We start from the raw sequence: 23313 nt of genomic DNA on the forward strand, positions 1-23313 counted from the left end.
CTATGGGTTGTTATTTACATTGTCTCACCCGTGATGTGAGATTTAAGCAATAAACTGTAGGAGATAATAAACCATTTGCAATCATTTGTCCAGTGCTAGCTCAGACTTTTATGGAGATTTTTAACAAAAGATTAACATTTATGAGTCAACATGCTTGATTCATCTGTACATTCTCAATTTTTAAAGTTCAATTTTAACGTACTTCTATTCGAGAATGATTCCACAGTTTCAAACCTACAGCATAGTAGGTGTTATATTCATTTGAAATCCCAGCACAGAATCCCTTCTTCATGAATTCACCCATTTTTCACCCAAGTGGAAAAAACAGCGATACCTCAGTTCACAGATTCAGGCCCCGTTAATCATAAAATTACACTGCAGAGGTATTAATTTAGCATAGGAAAACAAAATTAAATACTCCTCAAGTTTACTGGAGCTATTGATGCAGTGTTCAGAATTAACTCTGACTACTGGCAATAAGGAGCAGCTCCAAATTAAAACTAAAGCCCTTGCTCCTTTTCTGTGCTCGCACTGATCTAAATTAATATCATAAAGTAAACACTACGAGTCTTTCACATCCTTATTTCCTCTGACTTTGTTTTGTAAGTTCGTCACAGTTCTTTTCCAAGGCTTCTGAAAAAAATCAAGTGATGGATTACATGGTCACTGGTGGAATTATACATCTCAAAAAGAAGAGGTGCTCGAAAAGAATTAGTAGCACTTGTAAAACTTATCTAATTCCTTCAAGTTTATTTCATAAAAGATTAAGAAAATGGTTTGTTATATGGTGAATAAATGCTAATGGCTAAAAGTATATATGGTGAATAAATGCCAATGGCTAAAAGTATAATGGAATTAAAAATACAATCTTATGCTGAACTCACTAAGGAACCTCTGTGTACATTAAATTATTTTTAATACTCTTTAATGTGAATGATCTGCAAAAGTTTAGATAGCTCTTAAAATTACCCAAAGAATTCATAGATATATATCATTATATACAGAATATACACAGGTGGGGTTTTTTTTGCATGGTATCATCGGATGTCCATGGGCCCTGATGGGATGCACCCAGAAGTTCTGAGGGATCTGGCTGATGTCATTGAGAGGCCACTCTCAACAAACTTTGAACTATCTTGGTGACTGGGAGAAGTGCCCAAAGACTGAAGGAAAGCAAATGTCACTTTTACCTTCAAGAAGGGCAAGAAGGAGGACTCGAGCAACTACAGGCCAGTCAGCTTCACCTCAAGCCCTGGGAAGGTGGTGAAACAACTAATCCTGGAAATATACAACTACTTCTGATGCATGCTTTAGTTCTGCCTAACTAATAATGCTTTCTTCAGGTCTCAGATCTTTGATATGGGACCATTAGAGACAAGGAACAGAAGCACGACTGTATGTAACCATTGCGTTTTCTCATCCCCACTTTAATCTTTCTAGGAGAAGACTAGAAAAGGGAGAAGGGAACCTAACAATGCTAAGTAAATGGACAATTTGCACACGAAATGCCCAAGATGACAGAACCTGGAAGAAATAAATGTATTATTGCTCTGAACTGTGATTAATTTTTTTAAATGGATTACAACAATTCAAGTATGACTCATCATGGAAACATCTCCAGTGCCTGGCCAGGTAGATCGGAAGGTCAAAAAGATAAGCAAAGTGTTTAGAGAATATATTGTGGCTCCACTGAAGATAACAAAAGTGTTCTACTGACTTAATAAGTTTACTCAGGATTTCACCCATGCACATAAATGAGATTGAAATTAACATTGGGAAATGGTGATACTAATAATCCTCACTTGACATTCTGTGTTCAGTTTCTTTGAGACCGACTCAAAAAGAAGTATGATAAGAGAGAACTGATGGATGAGAAAAACCACTGGAGGCATGGAAGAGACTTCCATATTAGGAGAGATTAAAAGACTGGAATTGTTTCATTTGGAGAGGAAATGAGTAAGAGTTTACCGGATTTAAGAAGAGGAGGAAGCCAAAAAACCAAACCAGGAAAGAAACATAACCCCTGCAATATAACCTTCTGCAGCAAACAATTAGAGTGGTAGCAGTCTTCATATCCTAAGAAGCAGGCAAGCTCTCCAAACTTCTTTATGGCAACAAGTCACACCTTAACTAAGTTAACAGAAACATTCTTGGGGCCTCTGTAAGAGCCAGAGTGAGCCAGATTTTAGTCAGAATGACAACGTCTCCGGGCTTGAGTCACACTACCATCCAGATATAAAACCCAGCAGATTGCAACCTGTGGCAGCTCCTGAGTCTCTTCCTTCTCAGTTTCCGTTTCAAATTGTTACATACCTCAAGGGAAGGAGGTTTGCTTGTTTTTGCTCAGACTTGCTTTAGCTACAAACCTCAAGCACTTCCTAAAAGAAGATGTGTATCTTCAAAGGGTTGCAAACATAATTTATTGGAAATAACCTTGAGACTGTGTATTGCTATTTGCTCTTTCAAAATACCAAAGCCAGCAGTCAGCCAACGAAAGTAAATTTGATGAGTTTAATAGTGATATTGAAAGATATATTTTTTTTACATAAGCCATATTTAATTCGAAACCTACTGGAGCAATGAGCTATTGAGAGCATGAATTCAGAGAGACTGAAAAAGTAGAGAGATTCTCCAAACAGTAGATTTTTTTCCTGACGTATATCCAAGCAGTGCAGAATACACTGTCGCCAGGTTAACAACATAACTTGTCTGATGGGCAAGTTATTCCAAGTGGGTTACCTTTTATTTTTCATTATGCTCCTCTCTGAATCATTTACAGCTATTCTCCATTCAAGACTCACTACTATCAATTAACAAATACAGATAACAAGTGTTTGTCAAGCATGTATCGGTCAAAGAAACTGTCAAACAAATGTATCAAATAAAAACTTATATGACAAATCAAAGAGTTTTCTGCTTAGCCTAGGCAAGGCTTATTCCCCATTACATGTTGTAGCTAGTGAAAATGAAGTGGGAGAGGTAGTTATCTGACGGAAGGGAATGGAGTCTGGTGAGGAAATGAGAAATCTTCACGTTTTGGCAGTTTTATGATTAGAATCTGTGTTAGTAGCAGCAACTGAAAGAATATGAAGAACTGAGAAAAGGAGAAAGAAAATTTAATTCCCCCTACACCCCTAGCACAACTTGCTCTTTTGCGCCTCTGGTTCCTATATCAGGGCCATAACTTGGGTAATCCTCACACTTTTCTCTTCAGCGATACATCTGGTTGGCTATATATCAACATCTCACCCATGTAGGAAGAAAATATTAGAACTCTAGCAACACACGTAAGTTATAAATAAATATACATATATTGGGGGTGTATGCTCAAAAATTTTTAGTGATGGGGTGCACAATAAAAAAAATTGGAGACCGCTGATCTATAGGACTTTGCTACTCTGCCTTGAAGAAAAGCTCAAGTGCTATTAAAGACATATCCTGTGAAATAATTTATAGCCATGTCCAAGTTTCACACACCATAGAGTAAGGAAAGAATAAATAGATTAAATAAATATGTAAAACAGTAAACAGAGCTGATTCACCCTTTGATGGAAATATGTTTTGTATTAACATGCACTTTTGTTTTCTCCATCAATGCTTTTTTAATTATAAGTATTTCATATTGATTCAGACTGGGAATCAGATGATACCATCACATTAAAAGTCCAAATGAGCATAGAAATATCCATTAAAATATAGGACAATGTACCACAAACTCCAAGTTTCATTCATCACCTCAAGTTTTTTGAGAAAGAATCAGCTGAAGTGGGGGCTGCTGAAGAATAATACTTGAATAATCTATTGAGCTACTGTTACTAAGTGGGTTGTGTTAGACAGTCCAAATGATAATATCTAAAACCTTTTAAAGAAGGGTAAACGTAATATGTATCATATTAAGTAAACTGAGTAAAAATGAATAAGAAAGGGAAAAAAATTGCCTCAACCAAATGAAAATAAGATATTTTAAGGAAAATAAGGGTTTTTTTCAGTTTAGAGGTTTTAACATATATACCTACTATATAACATAAAATGAACATCAAGAATGAATTAGACCTACTTTAGAAGCTGACAGGCTTTTTTTTAATGCATTAACTGCAATGACTGTAACTGTAATGAGCTGTAATCAACTTCAATCCCACCTTTCTTGAAAAGCTGGCTATACAACTTATTGATGCATAATAACTAAAAATCACGTAATTGCTTATTCTACCCTAATCATAACAACACAGAAAATTCACAGGCATAGTTAAACTGATGAAACTTGAAAAATGTTTCTTTTCAGTGAAATCTTGTGATGAGAATACAAAAGCATAAGAATGACTGGATCAGACCAAAATCTACTAAGCCTAGAATCCTGCCTCTCAAAGAGGAGTTCCCAAAGCAGCATCGGCATCTGGTGGTATTTCCCCAGACCACCACCTCAGATTTCCATGCTTTGCAGCAAAAGCATTCTCTGAAGCAGAGGGGTCACAAAGACAGATGATACAAGGGCAGTGACATTACGAGCGTTTTCTGTTTTGTCTCTATTCCTTTCCTAAGAATTCCAAGACTTGTATTTGCTTTTCTTGACTGGTACTGAGCACTAAGATGACATTTTCATATTATAACTTGAACTTCTAATTTTTTGGTAGTATCAGCTAACTCCGAGCCCCTTGTTACATAAATAAAAATCAAGAAATTCCCCTGACACTTTATATTGATCTATACCGAATTTCATCCGGGGTGACACTGGCACTTTACTAGTCGTGCTCTCCAGATCATGTATGAATGTATTTAACAGCACAGACCTAAGAACCTCTGCTAGTGATCTGCTTCCTCTGTGAAAACAGCATGTATTTCTACCCGTTGTTTCCTAAGTCATAAATAGTTATTTATCCATTTGAGCATCTATCCTCTTCTTTCATGAAAGCATAGTTTCTTTATGAGCCTTTGGAAAAGAAAATGTTTGTATGACTTCTGGAAAACCAAGTATGCTATCTCAACTGAACAGAAAACTTGATATTTTCACTAAACAGCACACAAATAAATTGAAAATGTATTATCTCCAAAAACTGGACAATTAAAGGTGTACAATGTAGGATGTTTGATCTATTAGCTTGCAGTGGAACAGTGACCTCTCATAAAAAGGTCCTGTCCTGACAGAAGGATTTGTGTAGCTTCACTCAAGGAAAATTCATCTTCCCTACCAACAATATTTTTTCCAACGTTTAATTTTTTTATAAATACAAAATGACATTGTTTATGATTACCAACTAATCAAGCTTCTAAAATGACATCTAAAATCTTGACATGAGTGAGAAATCATGAGTTCAAAAAGCTTACTTAAAAAGGAAAAGGTAATTTTGTTCCTATGAAGAAATACACTGCTTGCTTTCTTGCAATCCATGATCACAAAATCTTGCAATTATTTCAGATTTTCTGCTGCTGAAATAATCATTAAATACTAAAAACATATAGAAAGACCCAAGGAAGAATAACTAGCATGGCCTGTATTTCTGTAAGAGCACTAGAAGCAAACTTGACACATCAACTGCTTCCCTACTAACATTTGCCGGTCGCATATCATTTTACTCAGTGTGTATTGTCAGTGATGCAGCCAGAGAATACAAGGAAGTGATGTTGATAGGATATCTATTTTTTTCATCCTATTTTTACTACTCCCTCCTGCAGCAGAAAGAAAAGAATGGTAAGGCAAGACGGGAGGGGGAGTTCAGAAAGATTCTGCTGATGCAGAAAAAATACAAATCTTGAAGTCTGTATCCAGAAGGTAACAATTATAACACTTAGGAGCTGAAGACAAGACAATGAGGCAAAACATAAACAAAGAAGGAAAGAACCTTTTATTCCTAAGAACTTCAAACACAAAGTCATCTATCTGAAATTCATGATCCAAGAACGATGTAGGCTAATGAACAGTGAGGGATAGAAAATCAATCCACTTTAACCTAATCAGTAATGAGCTTTACCTCTACAGAAGTAAGAAAAAAAGACAACAGCTAGAGACAATTAAAAGGACATAGAGGAAGAACAGTTGTAAAAGATACCATCTTAGACAGGATAGAGAAAAGATAGTTGTAGTTCTCAAAGACACCAGAAAAAGAGTGTGTTAAAATAGCCATGAAGACACCAAGAGAAGGATGCTTTTCAGTCACAACGAAGCAAAATCGTGAACTGTGACCAACTATTATAAGTACTATAAAATGATGTTCAAAGATACAACATCATAATGTTTATCTCAAGGAGCTGGCAGTTGAACTAACATTACAATCCAGTTATATGTTGATATATGGCATTTACTATAATTGTATCATTATTCACAGCTTTTTTTCAGTTCAATGTATTTTACCATATATGAGACAGTATAAACTGTACTGAATCCATATAAAATGTCTGCATCTAATGATCAGGTGGTATACTGTCTATGTGATATTAAAACAGAAACAGCTTCTTAACAAAAGCAGTGGATCAATTCCTGCCCTCATCAGCTCAGCAAGGGAACGTAAAATAGCTGCTATTTGACTTTCTTGCTTCAGGAATCCTGCCAAGTTGTGCACAACTGCTCACAGCAACCATATGAAGTACATTCCACTAATTCGCACAAGATGCTAACGTGTTGTCGTCTGCCTTCCAGCAGTGGGCAAAAATCTCTTACATCCCAATGTAATTTTGCCCCAGTAAAAATAGATAGAATTTTTATAAGCAAACTCATATTAAAACTGTAAATATAAAACTGTTTTTTGTGCTATATAACATGAAAAGACTTGGCAAATTTACACAGCAGTTTTTAATAAACTTTCATGAACAAGGTATAGCATTGGACATAAACTATGCTGGCAAGAACATAAGTCTGAAGGCATCTAAATGTTTCCTTGAAGTCCTCAAAAAACAGAACTCAAAAAGAGTCAGAGTATAGAAATACAGAGCCACAGCAACTCTCATTCGTCAGCTTGTTCTATAGAGTCTGTGCTTCCATTTAAGGGAAAAACGGCAAATACAGTTCATGCAAAAAAGGTCACAAATACACAGATGAAGTGGTGGTGGTTGCATCTGCAGATAGCTTGAAATAACAACTTCAACGCATCCTTCATTTTAGAAAGAGGTTAACTCATCTACAATCCAGATCTCATATAATAACTTAATGTAAAAACTTCTTAACTTCTTTAACTTCTCTAGAAAGAAAGGGTATGAAGGACCGTACCTCTCGATCATTAATATCTTTTTATTGGCGTTAACAAATGGCAGTTGAAGTAAATAATTTTTAAAGGCTAGTCAAAAGAATACCAAAGAGCTTCAAAAACTAGGAGTTAGGCTTAAAGAAGTGAGTTTATCAGAGCAAGCATATTCCATTCTGTTAAAAATCTATTGTGAATTTTACATTATGATATTTTGGTGATTTGCATTTGCATCCTTTATTTCCTGAGTGGAACATGAAAGTTACCTTTTCATAGGTCCAGTTGAAGCTAGTAGCAAATACTACTTAATCACCTCAAGACTGAATAGCACTTTTCAACTTAAGCTCACCTTACATAAATTCACTTCCTTTTCTTGAACAAACAGTAAGACTGCATTTTAGAGAGAGAGACCTACAAAGATGCAACTTTTGTTTTTTCTTCTTTTCCATGTTTATGAATGACTGACTACTCATTTACAGCCATCTTTGATTATAACTTTGACTGCAACTTCTGTACCTTCCTTCCTGGTTTGGGCTGCCTACTAATTTTTGAGAGTATTCTAATCAAAAGGAACCCTTCCTACAAATATAACTTGATAAAATCCTTTCTCCAAAGTTTTGGATCCTTTTTCAGTCTGAAATGCAGTTTAACTAAGTAAATGTCAGATTCAATGAACACATTAGTGGAGATTTCCACAGCACCAGTAAAGGACTTTCCTCCTCTGTGCATCAGGAGACCAGATGAACTTTTCTAACGTTTTGAAGAAGAAATGAAATAGAAAATGCACAGCTAAGAAAACAGCAACATGGCAAGCATAGGTTACTGACAGAATGGTATTAGTGATATTGTTCAAGGAATGCCCAGGAGTGCTGCCTAATAAACCAACTGGGTTCTACATACAAATTTGTGGTTTTCATACATTTCTGAAGTGTCCCCATATCTCCTACACAAACACTATCAGAATCCCATGTAGTCAACTGAAACAAAGTGTTAAAACAGACAGTATTTAAAAAATACATAAAATAAAAGGAAGAAAACAATATAAAAGGTAAAAATAAAACTGTATTTATGAGGGCTACTGATGTTCATAACAAAAGTTCCCTTTTCCTCTTTTAATGTGCAGTTGACTGAATCTGTAACTCAACATACCCTTTTGCTTCCACTCTCATAATAATGCCCGACCTTTCACTTCCAAAATGCCAGAATCTATATTGGCACTGAATGACGATTCATCTGGCTGACTGCAATAGCCTGGGCTTACCTCTTCTGGACCAGTCAGCAGACAGACACACAACATTTGTTCAGTGAGTTACGCAATTCTTGCACTCCGTTAAAATCCTTCTGCATAATGCACCAATGCAAAATGCAAGAAATAATGTTCATTATGAATATAAAAGCAGAGCAGGTGTTGCGTTCTGAGCTGATTAAATTTCTTGTGTTTCACCAGAAACCTCTAGCTCTACCACAAACTGTTTCAGTTATATTGTATGACATCCACAGGTACAATTTTCTTCCCTAAAATTGACTAAGTGCTTCAGCTACAACGAGCAACTCCTCTCAACTACAATTTTTTCTAGATAAATTTTCATATCTTTCAAGAACCTGTAATATAAGCTCTAAACCAGATGATCATATTTATTATTCCTTAAACTGCCAAGAACATAAGTACAGTAAGAAAAAAAAAATAATCACAGGTTGTCCAGACTTTATAAAAGACCTTGTTACTAAGTAAACTACAATGAAAATTAGAAAATGCATAGTATTAGGATATGAACTGATTGTATAACCCCATAGTACTAGGACTGACAGTTCAGCTTTCTCTACCCTCACCAGTATTGACATGTGCAATAAAAAATGAATGCAGTGGATCAGTACAGCTTTTGACATCAGATATCGGTGCCTCAGGGGATGTTTACCCACAGCGCACAGAGCTTTCAGCAGCAAAGCTGTATCAGTAACACTATGTTCTACTGCCTCTTTCAGACATGCCATTCAAAAATAATTGCCATAATATACCTTGAATTTACAGAACTTTAGAATGTATATTCTGTTTAGATATTTGTAACATAGGCTAGAAATAAAACACTTCAACCAGTTCAACATAAGCATCTGAACATATATTGCTATTCTTTTGTCCTTCCCACTGCTCAAGTGCTCAGTATCATCCACTGTAGTGCTCGAGGCCAATCTCTCTTGTTTTCAGAGAGGTTTTTCCTCCCTTCAAAATAAATTTTCAAGGCATATCCAAATTATTAAGTATCATGAAAAAAATTCTTATGGCCCTGTATTTAGGTAGATTTTTTTTTTTTTAATTAAAAAGGAGAGACAACCCATCTTCAGCTAATTTGTGATGCACTATTGCCAAAATTTATAGTAATTTGAAACTATGTCTGAGTATATTTCAATAAAAAACTGCCTGCATTAGTTTGAATACTTTGCTGAACATTACAGATTGTTTATACAGTTCTTTCTCTTCTCCAGTGTTGCAGAACTGAGAATACTTTCTTCCCCTCCATGACACAGTGGAAATGAATTGCTGCATTTAGTTAAGGCTCATCTGTGGGAGGGGACTGATGCTCTTGAATGTTTATGGAGGAAATGTATTTAATTTCTTGTATAACTTGAGAAATCTGACTGAAGGCTTTCATTTGTAATACTGTGATCATCAGTCAGACCATGACATATTACAAGTTTCATTTGCTGTCCTTTGCATTTAGAGAGAAAGTAAGTCTTCTGATCACAGTGTTGTCTAGTGAAAAATGCTGAACTGTTAGCAGATGAGCCTAACTAAATCCAGCAATTTCTGCAGTATTAAAGTTCATGTGCAATTGGGGGAGGAAACCATTGTCCATTCTATAATATTGGAACAGGTATTGCATGGCTGATCTTTTACTTACTCTTGCTGTAGTTTTTAGGAGCTGATATTACAGCATGTCAATATAGAAAACGTCTTAGCAATTACTCTTCACAGGAAACTCCTGCAGTAGGACAGGAGGAAGATTGAAAGCAGATGCAAGTTGATGAAAGCTGGGATTCCAGCTTCAGGAAATCACACTGAGGAATCTGGTATGACAATGCAACTGAAAAGGTGCAAACAACTGACCCACCCCTTTTCTTGGGTTTCAGCTGTTAAACTCCTTGAGATATCACCAACTGATGACTGAGTGGTCTCCACTCCTCCTCCTCTGGCAAACCTCATGTTGTTGTCAAGGTTTCATAATAAGATCTCTTTACATAACTAGGTGGGTAACAACTGTTTTTGTTTGGGTTTGGGGTTTTTTATTATTATTATTTTAAAAGCTGATTTCAGTGTTTTATTAAAAAATTAACAACTGTCAGTCTAAGAAGCAGCTTGCATCAATTAACTACATCACTTTAAAACCTCATATGTGCAACTGTACTAGCAGAAAGGCATTTATGTGTGTGTAATCTACAAAGACAAGTTGTATTAAGAGGTATGAGGAATGAAAAGATAACGTCTTGCTGAGCTCATACCATTGTAATTGGGGAGGGAAAAAAAGTCCTCAACTTCAGAACTACATGAACTAGATATTTAAGCAGTGGTTCTCCATGTAGCCCCATATAATTTTTGGACTATCAAAGTAGCACCAGAAGAAAACACTTGTCATTTTTTGAGAAAAAGAGGGAAGAAGATTTGTAAATACGGTTTATCAATCTATAAGGGGAGTTGTAACATCTCACATTTTCTTTCCCAGTACCTTAGTAAAGTAATAAGCAATGGAACCGTTTGCTTTCAAAGTTAAAATGTGGATAATCCTTAACGTATTTGTTGCTTGAAATAACAAAATCATAAAATTCCTACAATTTTCTTTGGGGTTTTGTTTGTATTATATAAGAACCTTACAATCTTATGTGCCAGAAAAGACAGTGTATCTCAAAATAAACACCTATTTAGATTTACAGAATAGTGTTCAAAAATGCATTATGCTTTTCTTGAGGATCTAAAGGTCAGAAAGTAAGAGAAAACAAAATTTTCTGATTGCACATACTATCGCAATAATTTCCTACATCCATTATCAGTACTTAAGGTGCATATATTTGAAATGAAAATATTTTCTCCTAGATTGATAGATCTGCTATTAAATACTTATTTAATCTGATACTAAAATATTAAAATAGTTTTGGGGCAAGAAAATGAAATAATTTAAGTATTGCTTCCTGACTGCTTTAGTCCATTCTATCTGAATAGTCTTTTTAATATTTATAAACTGCTACCTGCTGTAAAATCCTTGGCATCTGTTTAGGTCATGTGCAAGAAATGTAATTTTTATGCAAAGTTCTAACAACTTGTAGAAGATTTGATATAGTGACGTTCTGAAATTCCTGAAGGATCACTGGCATAAGTGGTAGGCATAAAGTTAAAGAATCTAAAAATTGGTACAAATAACTTCAAAAAAACCCCACAGCCCTTCTTGTCAAGAAGTGTCTTTTTTTGTAACAAAAAGTCTGGAACATTAAGTCACTAGTAGCCAGAGGACCTAGAGATATATTTTGATGATCTGTGGTGATATGATGGCTTGATAAAGATTAACTGAAATCATCCTTACAAAAACAATTTTTAGAATGAAAATGCTGAAGAACTGTTGTTAAAAGATATTAATTCTTTTTCTCAGTTTTGTTTCTTAAAACATAACAGGAGTGAAAGACATAACTAATACCCTACATAAATTAGCTTTCTCACTCATGTGGGCATGCCCACCAAAGCAGAATAGTTCAAGAGCAGAGCACGGACTCACACAAGAACTCGGGCAACGGGAGAGAAAAGAGAAGGTGAAGAACAATGAAAAAGGAGAACTAATGTTTATACGTGTTACAACACAGACCTACTTAAAGCATCTGAGGTGCATGCTTGTAATCTCTTTTCAGTCCCATTTCACCATATTGTGCTATGATGACTTCCACGAGATTAAGAGAGAATACCATTTGATTAAATATGAAGGAACAGTAAGCTCACCTTCTTAACTAAAGCAGCAAAAGGAAGACGAGGGAAAATGTGGTCCCGTTGCTGAATGGGACAGGCAACCTGGTGACAAAGGCTAGGGAAAAGGCCAAGGTACTCAACACCTTCTTTGCCTCGGTCTTTACTGGCAAGACCAGCCTTCAGGAATCCCAGATCCCTGAGACCAGAGGGAAGTCTGGAGCAAGGAAGACTTACCCTCAGCAAAGGAGAATCAGATTAAGGAACATTTACGCAAACTGGACATACATAAATCCATAGGGCCTGACAGGTTGCACCCATAAGTGCTGACCAATGTCATTGCACGGCTCTTCTTGAGTACTGTGCACTGTGTCCAGTTCTGTACTGTGTCCAGCTCCGGCATCCCTAGTCCAAAAGAGACATGGGCTTAATCTAAATAAGAATCTAATCTAAATCATAATCTAAAAATAAATAATTTGGACATGAGGAAAAATTTCTTTACTGAAAGAATGGTTAAATATTGGAACAGGCTGCCCAGGGAAGTGGTTGAGTCACCATCCCTGGAGGTATTTAAAAGACGTGTAGATGTGGCACTTAGGGACATGGTTTAGTGGGCATGGTGGTATTGGGTTGACGGTTGGACTCGATGATAGGTCTTTTCCAACCTTAATGATTGTATGTTTCTATGAATTTGCTATCTCTTGCACAGGGTCAGAGTACATTTCTGGTATGCACCGTCAAACGTATTGGAGGAACGTTGTGCGAACTTGATTATTTGATAGCAATATCATTACTTACAGCGTAATTTTTTAAAGTACTCTGTACTGTTCTAAATCTATTGCCTCTGAAGCTAGTTTAAAAATAAGTGCTTTTATAAAGAATACTTTGTCAGCTTTGCTAATATATAATACTCTAAATACACATTTATTTGCATAAGAACTAGATAACAATTTTTCATTGCTAAGGAAGGAAAGGCCCAAGAAAGACTTTCAAATCTTTTGGCAGAGAGAAGAAAAATGATTACTTCGACTGTTCAATAAAAACATGGAAAAAAAATCATAGTCTTTGGGCCATATGGAATTAAGAAAACAGTATACCTTGCAGAAGAGTCTTAAGATTCCTCAACTCTGGCTTGTAAGTAAAAAAAAGCCACTTCATTTTAGTGAGGACAGGAGTGATGGCTGTAGTTAAGATTACATAAATTAGGCACTCTCAAAATAACATGTGAAACAGCTTTTAGCACTGTTGGACTGGTGGTTGGTCAAAGTAATACTTCTCCCTTATATTTTCCAGAAGTAGCTTTAGATATACTGGGGAGGTGGGCGACACACAAAAAACAAACAAACCAAAACAAAAAAAGCCACAGAAAGAACCTAATTCTCTTACTAACTACTGCTAATAGGACGATAAAAGTGAAACAAGAACTATTCTCAGGGATTAGAACTACTAATCGCTTTCAGTGAAAACAAGTTAACGAAATCAGGAATGAAAGACTCAGAAATGCTACGACTATGCAGGTATGATCACACCCTATTTCCCATGAAACAGTATGCAAAAAAACTATAATATAGTTAGTTCTCAATACATCATAATCTTACATGCGCATTTTGCATTGTAGATTTATTCAAGATACAATAATTTTCTTAATTTCCTCCATTACAATGACCTAAAAGATTTGGATCCCCTAAATTCTCTATTTTCTTTTCCTTTTTTCTTTTTTTAACCCACCATGACACACTGCTACAGTTGCACAACTTTTGATACAGTTGATACAGTCAATGAATTGCAAAAGGGGAATAGTCCATCACAGAAATGACGTAGATCAATAACAAGGTAATAAACAAAGATAAATTTCTTACATGAGTTCATCATAAATAAAACAAGATAAAATGATACAGTTGATCAATACTGTCAACAACTGTATAACAGAATTATTAGGAAGTGTGTAATAGCACACTTTGTGGATTTACCTTCAGCTAAAATTTGGTTACTAGAACACACTACAACAGTATGTTGTGATAGTAAAAATTCCAGGCCTTCAGCCAGCAATGTATACTCTAAGCTGGAGGGTGAGAGGAAAAAGATATATGGATCCTGGGCAATTGTAGGTACCACCCACACTTTGACGCAGTGCTGGTTTAATAGCCTTCCTCTAAATATTGCGGAGTTGCTTATGCTTGACCACTTTTGTGGAGAGATGCTTCACCTAAAAAATAAAACCACAAATCCCCTAATACTCTGAAACAGTATAGTTCTCCTTTACCACTTGCAAGTACTGCATAAAGTGCTGCTCTTGAAGGTTTAAACAGCTACCTGCCTAATTTTGGCGAACTGGAAGACATGTGGTCTCCATTTCAAAAGCATATAAACAATACATCAAATAAAGCACTAAATTCCTCGCTGATTTTTTTCCATTGCATCTGATTTACTGATCTGGAGTGATTATTTTCTGTGGGAAATATGAAATAGAGATCACTGGTATCTTTTCAAAAGGGAAGACTTTGTTTCCTGATATGGAAAAGATGAATGATGACTTTCAGGAATGACTTGCATTAGTCCTCATTGTACTTCCTATTCTAACCAAAGAATATAGAATAGGGTCCTATACAAGAAAACTCTATTTAAAAGCTCAGTTGGCTTAGATTACGTGACCTAACTCTTGCCTCCACTCTTTTCAGCATCCATTAGGACTTTGGCTTTCTCTTCACTAATCCTATACTTTTCTATAGATTCAACTTCTACTTTTACACGACATATGCGTCTCCCTATTTTTAAGTGTCTTTCCAGATGTTCTAACTGCATGTTCCAACTGCAAAAATAAAGCCCTTCAGCCATCTTCTATGTTTTATTTATCAAATACCACCTTTACATCTTTACAGTTCCAGCATTCACGCTACTGCATGCCCCTGTAAACTTTGCACCATTCCTAGTCACATACCTCATCCCTTCTTACAGCTAAGGTTTTGACAAGTCCTGTTGACAGCTAATGGCATCCCCAGACTTCCTCTACATTCCAGTCACACAATTTGTGCTTATTTCCTACTTCAATTAGAGTAACCCACTCTTTACGGCCAAACATACTCCTCAAATCCATTTGTCATGTCATTGCCTCCAAAATTTGGCCTTTCACCTCATGATTCACTCATACTACATCTCTTCTTACATCCCTTCATCTGCTAGTCAGCTTCAGACTACAACTTTCATTCTCTGGCTTTGCACGGACTTATATTTAAAGACCTAGAATTTAAATTTTCCTCTTCCCTTCCTTTCCTAATTTCAAAAATAAATCATGTAAGGAGTCAGAGTAGCCCTGGCAGGTATTGTTATGTAGGGCTTTGAAAAAGCAGTTACTCTATTTCCAGTGGACATTTTCATGGCACTTTATATAAGGTAAAAGCTAAAAATCCTTACTTTAAAAGGACCCCGGTCACCGTTAGCAAGAATGGCCTTGACAATTCCTCCACAGGTAATTATGAACTGACTGCATCAACTAATAGAAAAAAATGTATACTCTATCCAATTAAATATTAAACTGTTGATACTTCATGCAAGATATGTGAAGACCAATTCTAATTTTCAAGCTACTCTGTCAATTAAGTAAATGTTAAAATATCTTATCGTATTTTGTAGTTACTTGTTACATTTTGTTTCTACTGTGCTTCTTTGAAAAGGGTTGTGCTGCCTCACAGGATGATTTTTTTCCTCTAAAAATGTAGCATATACACATTTCAAATTGCTTATTGAAATTAACCTGTTGCTTAACTAGTAATATGGACAAAATAAGGCTGTTAAAAAGTATACAGTGCAATAGAAAAAGAAAAATAATTAATAGGCATAATATGTCTATATACATCTGAGAAAGACTTTGACACAGCGTAGCTCAAAGTCCATACAAACAAAATTTCCTTTTTCTTGAATCCTAACTAGGACAAAAATACTGTGGATGTTCTCAGTTGCAAAAGCATGACAGTAATTTTCATTGGTTTTCAGTTACCTGACAAGACAACTTCAACTAGGTCTCCTTCTTGGATATCTGCAGCTGATTTCACCAACTGGAGAATGTTTTCAGAGGTAGGGTCATGGCGGAAAAGCAGAATTTTGTCGTACATACCGTAGAACCCACATTCGGGAAACTGCAAATACAAACCCATGAGAATTTACTACCCTGTAAAATACATAACTGTAAAATAAAATTAATATAATTAAATTTTGAGGGCAGACTAGACCATTCCTCAGACTAGTACCAAGCAGGATATATATTTTTTCATATATGACAATATTTATCACTACATTCTGAAAATGGCTTTTTCCCCAAGCAAGTAAGCTCATTAGCTTCTCTCTTCCTCTGTGAGCAATGTGGTATCCAATAGGAAATGAAAGAGAAATAAGTGCATCCCTTAGCCACTGCTGATAACTTTTTCAAAGACAAGTTCCTGAGCAAGGTGATCTAATTAGACCCTCCTAGAGCAGGTTTTTGGACTAGATGACCTATGGAGCTCCCTTCCAGTCTATATTATTCCACGATTCTATGATCTCTCCCCAGAGAGATGCCTTGAGGCTGGAAGAAATATTTTTCAGCTCTGCCGAAGATGCAATGCCTAAATGATAGCTCATTAGGAAATACCTATTTCTTGAGACTAAAGTTACTAGACACATACTACTTTAAGTTACTAGACACATAAAACAATGTTTCCAAACTCAATCATAATCATCTATTTTGATGCAAAGAAGTTGGAACTTTGAAACCAGATTAAATCCTGTTAAAACTAAAAAAGATTTTAAAAAAAATCAGAGTTTATAAACTAAACTTGAGATTATTATCTAAGCAACATTTTTTTTCAGGTTTTTTTTGCTGCAGCACAAAAATGTGAGTTAATTTTTTTCACACTCCCAGCTTAAAGAACTAAGATTTTGTTTTGAAAACATGGCCAAGAAACCCTTTTTCTGATACGAAAGATCCAATTCAATTTTACATCACTGAAGTACCCCATGTATTATTTGGGAGTTTTATCAACATGCAGTGAGAGAAACACAGTGATAAGCACAGGTCGAGAGATAAACTGGCAGGTTTTGAGGTTATAATTACTTTGAAAGGAATGCAGAATAGAAGGAAACCAACAAAAAGTACTTTAAAACAATATATTCATTACTGATTACTGGAAGTTTCGGAACCTATCTAAGTATCCCAAGAAAGTTAAACTTTTTTTTTTTTTTAAGCTGTAAAGCATGCACTGAAAAAGAGAGACAAAATGGTCAGAACCCTGGTTTGAATGAAATGCATCTAAATCTCTGAAGTTTTATCTGTCTTATTCCAGATTATACCATAAGTACCAACCCACTGCTAATTCTTGGCTGAGCAGTTTATCTGCCTGAAAAATGTTGCTGTATATAGTTATTCATACAGGTTTTATACTGAACAGAAACAATTTCCAGCTCTGAAACATAAAACATTCTCACAGAATATCTGCAAAATTCTGCTGTAGTGTATGTGTTTAAAGATGCAGAATTTTTGTTCATGTGCACTGTGCACCACATTAAAAATCCTAGATAGATCACTTATCTATATGATATGAGATACTATTTCAAGGCCATTTCCTTGAGCACCTTTATCATCTACTAATTATGAACTGAAAGAGTTGGCAATCTATTGCCAAACTTTGAGAAGGTTGGCACCAACATCAACACATGTACTTCTAAACAGGCATTACAATTACATATATTGATGAGAGATGAAGAGATACATATTTGTAAAATTTTCCTAGCAATCAGTTAACCATTCATATTCAGAGTCTCAGCTGAATGAATAGTCACAGTAACAGCAAGGTGTACTTTACCATGTTCATAAAGCTGAAAACGGCTTACTATGTCATGTTCAATTCACATTTCCAAAATATTTCTCACTGATGATTGCCATCACTTGGTGGACCAAAAACTTGCTCTATAAAAGTTTGGTCTGTTGCCTTCTAAAAACGTTATGCATGGTTTTATTCTTAAGAGGAGCAAAACTGGTATTTTCTATTTTCATATTCCTCTGTAAAATAACGAACACTGAATAACCTAGTTCTGTAAGAGATATGCATTACCACATTCAAAACTTACAGAAGCAGCACCAGGGGGAATAAAATTAGTAAAGACAGATACTGAATTTTTGTTTATTTAAAATAAAATTCTTATATAGGCCACACTTCTAATGGAGTTGTTAGCCAGCCAAAAGTCACATTTTGTCATGAAATAACTAGTGAAGTAATGAAATGCTGCCATATTTGGATGATTCCACTGTGCAGGCACCTTCTATTTGCTTCATACTTTCCTTAGAAAAGTGCCTTTTCCTGGGAAGCCAAGAACCATTCTTGACTGTACACAGGCATTATTATTGGTGTCTACACATCAAAAACGTTCAATTTTTATTCAATTATCAAAAGAGATGTAATATTAAGGACCCATATTAACCTTAAGTTATTTTAAATGTTTACCAAGAAGTTAAAACAGCAGAGTTTTCGAAAGAGAATGTAGACAAAACCAATTTTCATTATGCGAGAATGTGAATCTGTGTCTTCCTGTTACTCTGTAGCTATATTTTAATGCTGAAGTAATATCCTCTATCATCTTAACTAAAGGAGAAGGGGTAGAAGAGAATTAACATTTCAGTATAATTGAAATAAATTCCTAAAAACAGTAACAACAGTAATTTTCACCTAATGGAGGAATTTCTGAGAAACAGTGCAAAATTCCTAAAAAAAGTTCTCTTACATGGAATATTCTTAATTTTGCATAAAGACAACATAACCTAGATGACATTTTCTCCCACGGTCCCACATGTGAAGATGAAATATTTCAAGTATCACATACTTAACATGCAGTAAATAAATATTAAGGATTAAAACTGTAAGAATAAGCCAAATAATGCTGAAGGACCATAATTCTCAAGGTATCATTGTTTCCAAATTTCATTAAGATAATAAATTATTCAATGTAGTTCCAAAAGCATTTTCCTAGTTCAAGACCAAACTAAATTCATGGTTTAAGTGTGAAATAGTTACTCTAGCTTTTAAAGTAATTTGCTTTACATTAAGTGTAAGTGGGAGTGAATCAAAGCTTTCGAAAGGAGATGTAATCTGAACTGCAATTACACTCTTCATCCATACAGGTGCTAGCATAGCCTAGGTAATAGAAAAGCAGATGACACAGGCACTAAGAGACACCCGAGTGTCTTATAGAGCCATTCAACATCTGACCTAGCAGCGCTGAGCTGAACCTAAAAGCCTGCTGGAGCCACTCAGATGCCTGTGTCATGGTGCTCCGTGGCTGGAGAAGCTCTTCTTCCCTCACTCCAGCACTTGAGCTGACAGCGGGCAGTCACTCTTCACCTAAACATTTTAAATTTAGAACATGCATGGGAGAGTAATCCCGGTGGGATTATAATTTTAATTAAACAGATTCCTACCTTGCTATGTTATACAAGCCTGATGGCATGTCATAAGAGAGATTTTTCTTTTACAGAAGCAGTGAAAAATTAAAAATATCTTTCAAAATGGGTATGGCTGATCTTTTCCAAACACTGAAAGAATTTTCTCATTTCACTGGATTTCAGAGATAGTACTGGCATTTCCCTCTAAACTCATTATGACTTAAATTGTTCTTTCTTTATATTCCCATTCCATTTGCTCTTTTCAAATTAGCTCTGTATTTTCTACCTATAAAAGTATTTGCTATATTACATGTACTGTATATGTATAAATATGTGTATTTTGAGGTATCATTTATTATATTCTGTAGAGAAAAATAAATTCAATCACAACATTTTTTGGTAAATAATACACAAGAATTATCTTCTGGGTCTGAGTTAGTTTTCCTCAGAAAAACTACTCTCATGCCAAGAAAGCCATTTTGATGGTGCGATTCTCCAAATAAAACATTGTGTAAGGACCAACTGTTGCAACAGTGACAAAAATATTCCCTCAGCTAAACTTATTCCTGCCAAAAATAATGTTGATATGCACAAACAAAAGTAAACAAAAAGCAGCCACATTGCTTGGTACTACAACACTATAAATAGCATTTCTTTTTGCCAAATACAGGGCAAAATAGGAAACGCAGATATGTCAAGCTACCTAAAAGCTAACTAAAGCTAAGCTAGCTAAAAACTAACTAAAAATGATGGTACTGGATCTAAATTCCCAACACTAATAAAAGCCCTTGTTTCGGTATAATAGCCGCTTAAAGTGGAATTACCAGGAGTAAAATGGTCATTGTAATTTCTATAATGAGGAAATACAATATTTCTGTAAGAATCAGGAGAGTGGAAAATTGTTTACATGAGGTTCAGAAAAAGGATGTATTTCTGGATGCTTAACAAGTCATCAGCAGTCATTAAGACATCACAACTGTCCATATTACACACTGGTTGCCTACTCCAAGTGTGAAACAAAAAGCATCTTCTTAAACTGCTTTCAGTGTGGTTTAATCTATGGTGCATTAGTTTACAACTGAAACAGGATTAATGACCTTTAAAGCATAATAACTTGTGAAACTGCCACAGTTTAGTTGTGTATTTCAAGTGTGCCCCCTTCCTTTTTTTTTTTTTTTTTAATAGAGAGAAAGATCAGCTCTCTACATGATTTATATCACTTACAAACAACTTGGGTTCCAGATTTGCAATTTAGCAAAATTTCTGTATTAATATAAGTCTGTCCCCAGTCTTGATGTTGTTACTTGTTACATATTTTCCAGTGTAAAGAGAAGAAATATTGGACAGCATGCTTCTAAGACACTTAAAACTACAAAATGGATTTGGTCTAAGAATGAAAGTTTCAGCGCACCTGAAGATAAGTTGAAAATTTGGTTCGCCATAGACACTGAAGTTCTGGAACAGCTGAGAGTATTTTTTAATAAAACCACTTTAAAAAAAAAATCAAAAGAAAATACAAATAAGAAGGAATGCAATTACTACTGAAGAGAATATCCAATGTGCAATGTGAATCCTTTTAAGAGCCTTATTCCTATTTTCCAAACTTGTACTTTCTACTTTGCAACTTAAGGTGAATTTATGAGAGATGTGTAAGACCATTAGGAAGATACATCTTATTAGATATATCCTCCACCAAAAGGAAGGTTCTTTAGCCTAGACATACGCAGTCCCTGTCCGGGATCCGGGCATAAATGATTACAGTCTTCAAATACATAAAAGACTGGTGCTGATAGGAAGGGAATAATCTGTTTCTCCTCTGGGTGGAACATCAAGGATTAGCAAATCTAAAACACAGGAAGGGATACAATACAGGGAATTAGACTAGAGACAAGGAAAGCTTTGCAAGGATAAGAACTTAAAAAAATCTTATTGTTTGCCTAAGAAAGGGAATCTCTATTACTGAAGGGTTTTTTAACAGAACAAATCAAACAAATGTCAGGAATCTGACTGCTGACCTTTCTATGTTGGGATAGAAGGATAAAGTAGATAACCTCATATGACCTAACAATCATGATGCTGAAAAATTTACTATCTAGAATAAATGGGGGCAAAATAAATGGCTAAAATGTGTATTTCTAATTTTTATATTATTTATTTACTCATTTATTAAGTACAACTCTCCCTGTCCACAAGCAATGTTAAATCTTGCTTATGCCTATCCACAGTGATATTAGGTCAAAAAAATGCTAACCGTAGCATGACTGTTCTCAATAAAACTGTCATTATCATACAGAGGAAACTCTATTATACATCCACAGGTTTTGTTCATTAATTTACTAAATCAAAGGTAATTTAATACAAGAAAATTTTTGAAAAAATAAAATATAAACTATGCTAAGATGATGTAGAAGTATTAGCTTTGCTATGAGAGCAGCTAATATTGTCCAGCCTTGCTGTTCATTATTATGTTTATATCAGTGCAACAGACTTACAGTGGAAGCACTGTATTGTTCCCTTATTCTATATTACTGTAATGTACCAGAGGGATATCACTATTGTAAAGGTTGTATCACATGTAAACAACTATTACTCTCAAAGCAAACTATTATCTAATCTATAATGTACTCCTCTGCAAGAAAGGAAATAAAATATACTATTTTTCATCATATTGACAATGACATTTTAAAAAATTAATCACTCCCATGAAGATACAAAATTCTGGCAGTAAATAAACTGATTGTTTACCAGGCTTAAAACGTCAAGGAAGATCTGGATTCTGTGCCCTTTACAGGGCTGCACTGAATTGACTTACAATTTGGCTGCTACTGATCAGTGTAACTATTTATAAAGCATACACATATAAGTTTGCAGGATAAAAGGTTTCAGTCATTAGTGTAGAACAGCATTCATGTAGACAAACAATTATGTCACGGTAAAGACAAATTGATTTCAGACAGCTTGATAAGGAAAACCGGTAATTTAGAGATTGTCTCCGTTTAAAAATCAGCTTTCATGGATGGCAGAGGTGGGACTGTTTGAAGTTTTAGCAAGACCATGTTTCTGGATCAAGCTGCAAGTTATTTCTTACTTGTCCACTTTAAAAAGGAAAATGAAATATTCTATTAACAAGATAGCGTTCATTACTGTTGCTTATAATGATTACAAATGTATTACAATTCTGAATACAATGCATTTATTGTTGGATAATAGTGATTTAAATTTGTTAGTTTATTAGCTTTTAAATTATTAATATTTACTGAACGTAGATGCAGCGATCATTCACAGACTGTGAATACTACTTTAGTACTATTTTAATCAATTACATCTCCACAAGAAATAAAGTGCATATACATACCTCTCAAGAGGTGTGATTACACTAAGGTTTACTTCTAAAAATTTCAACAACAAAGACCTTAATGTCAGTTTTCAGCATTCCCACTCTTGCCTTTTCAACGATGCTTGTCTCATATTATGCCAATAGTTTCTCCTTACATGTACTGTAATGTTACCACAATAAAAGTGTATTATTTGGGAAAAGCATAACAGACTTTTATTCCAAACATTGAGCCTTAAAAAACTGCTGGCTAAACATTCATATAAAACATGTTTTATATGATATTGTAGCAGCTTTTATGGTAAAAAACAGGAAACTCTACTAGCATTTGAAGTCACCCGTAAGCAGACTCAAGTTGTATGCTTCTTTCATTTCCTGAAAATATCACGTAACCGTTATCTACCCATAAGACTTTAAAAAAAAAAAAAAAAAAATTAAAAATCGCTTTTTCAGATGAAAA

At 35.0% G+C, this 23313-nt stretch overlaps 1 protein-coding gene across 5 annotated transcripts in view; it reads right to left on the reverse strand.

Moving 5' to 3' along the window:
* PRKD1 (protein kinase D1) overlaps window positions 1-23313 on the reverse strand; it is a 151535-nt gene that overhangs the window by 58855 nt on the left and 69367 nt on the right. For 4 of the 5 annotated variants that reach the window (XM_076344964.1, XM_076344962.1, XM_076344963.1 and 1 more), the window contains exon 2: window positions 16106-16244. The exons of the other annotated variant lie outside the window; for it this stretch is intronic. In XM_076344964.1, the coding sequence (XP_076201079.1) occupies window positions 16106-16244 (139 nt within the window). The remainder of the gene's footprint in view (window positions 1-16105; window positions 16245-23313) is intronic. 5 annotated transcript variants of the gene reach the window in all.

Source organism: Aptenodytes patagonicus, chromosome 7 (genome assembly GCF_965638725.1).
Source record: "Aptenodytes patagonicus chromosome 7, bAptPat1.pri.cur, whole genome shotgun sequence".
NCBI lineage: Eukaryota > Metazoa > Chordata > Aves > Sphenisciformes > Spheniscidae > Aptenodytes > Aptenodytes patagonicus.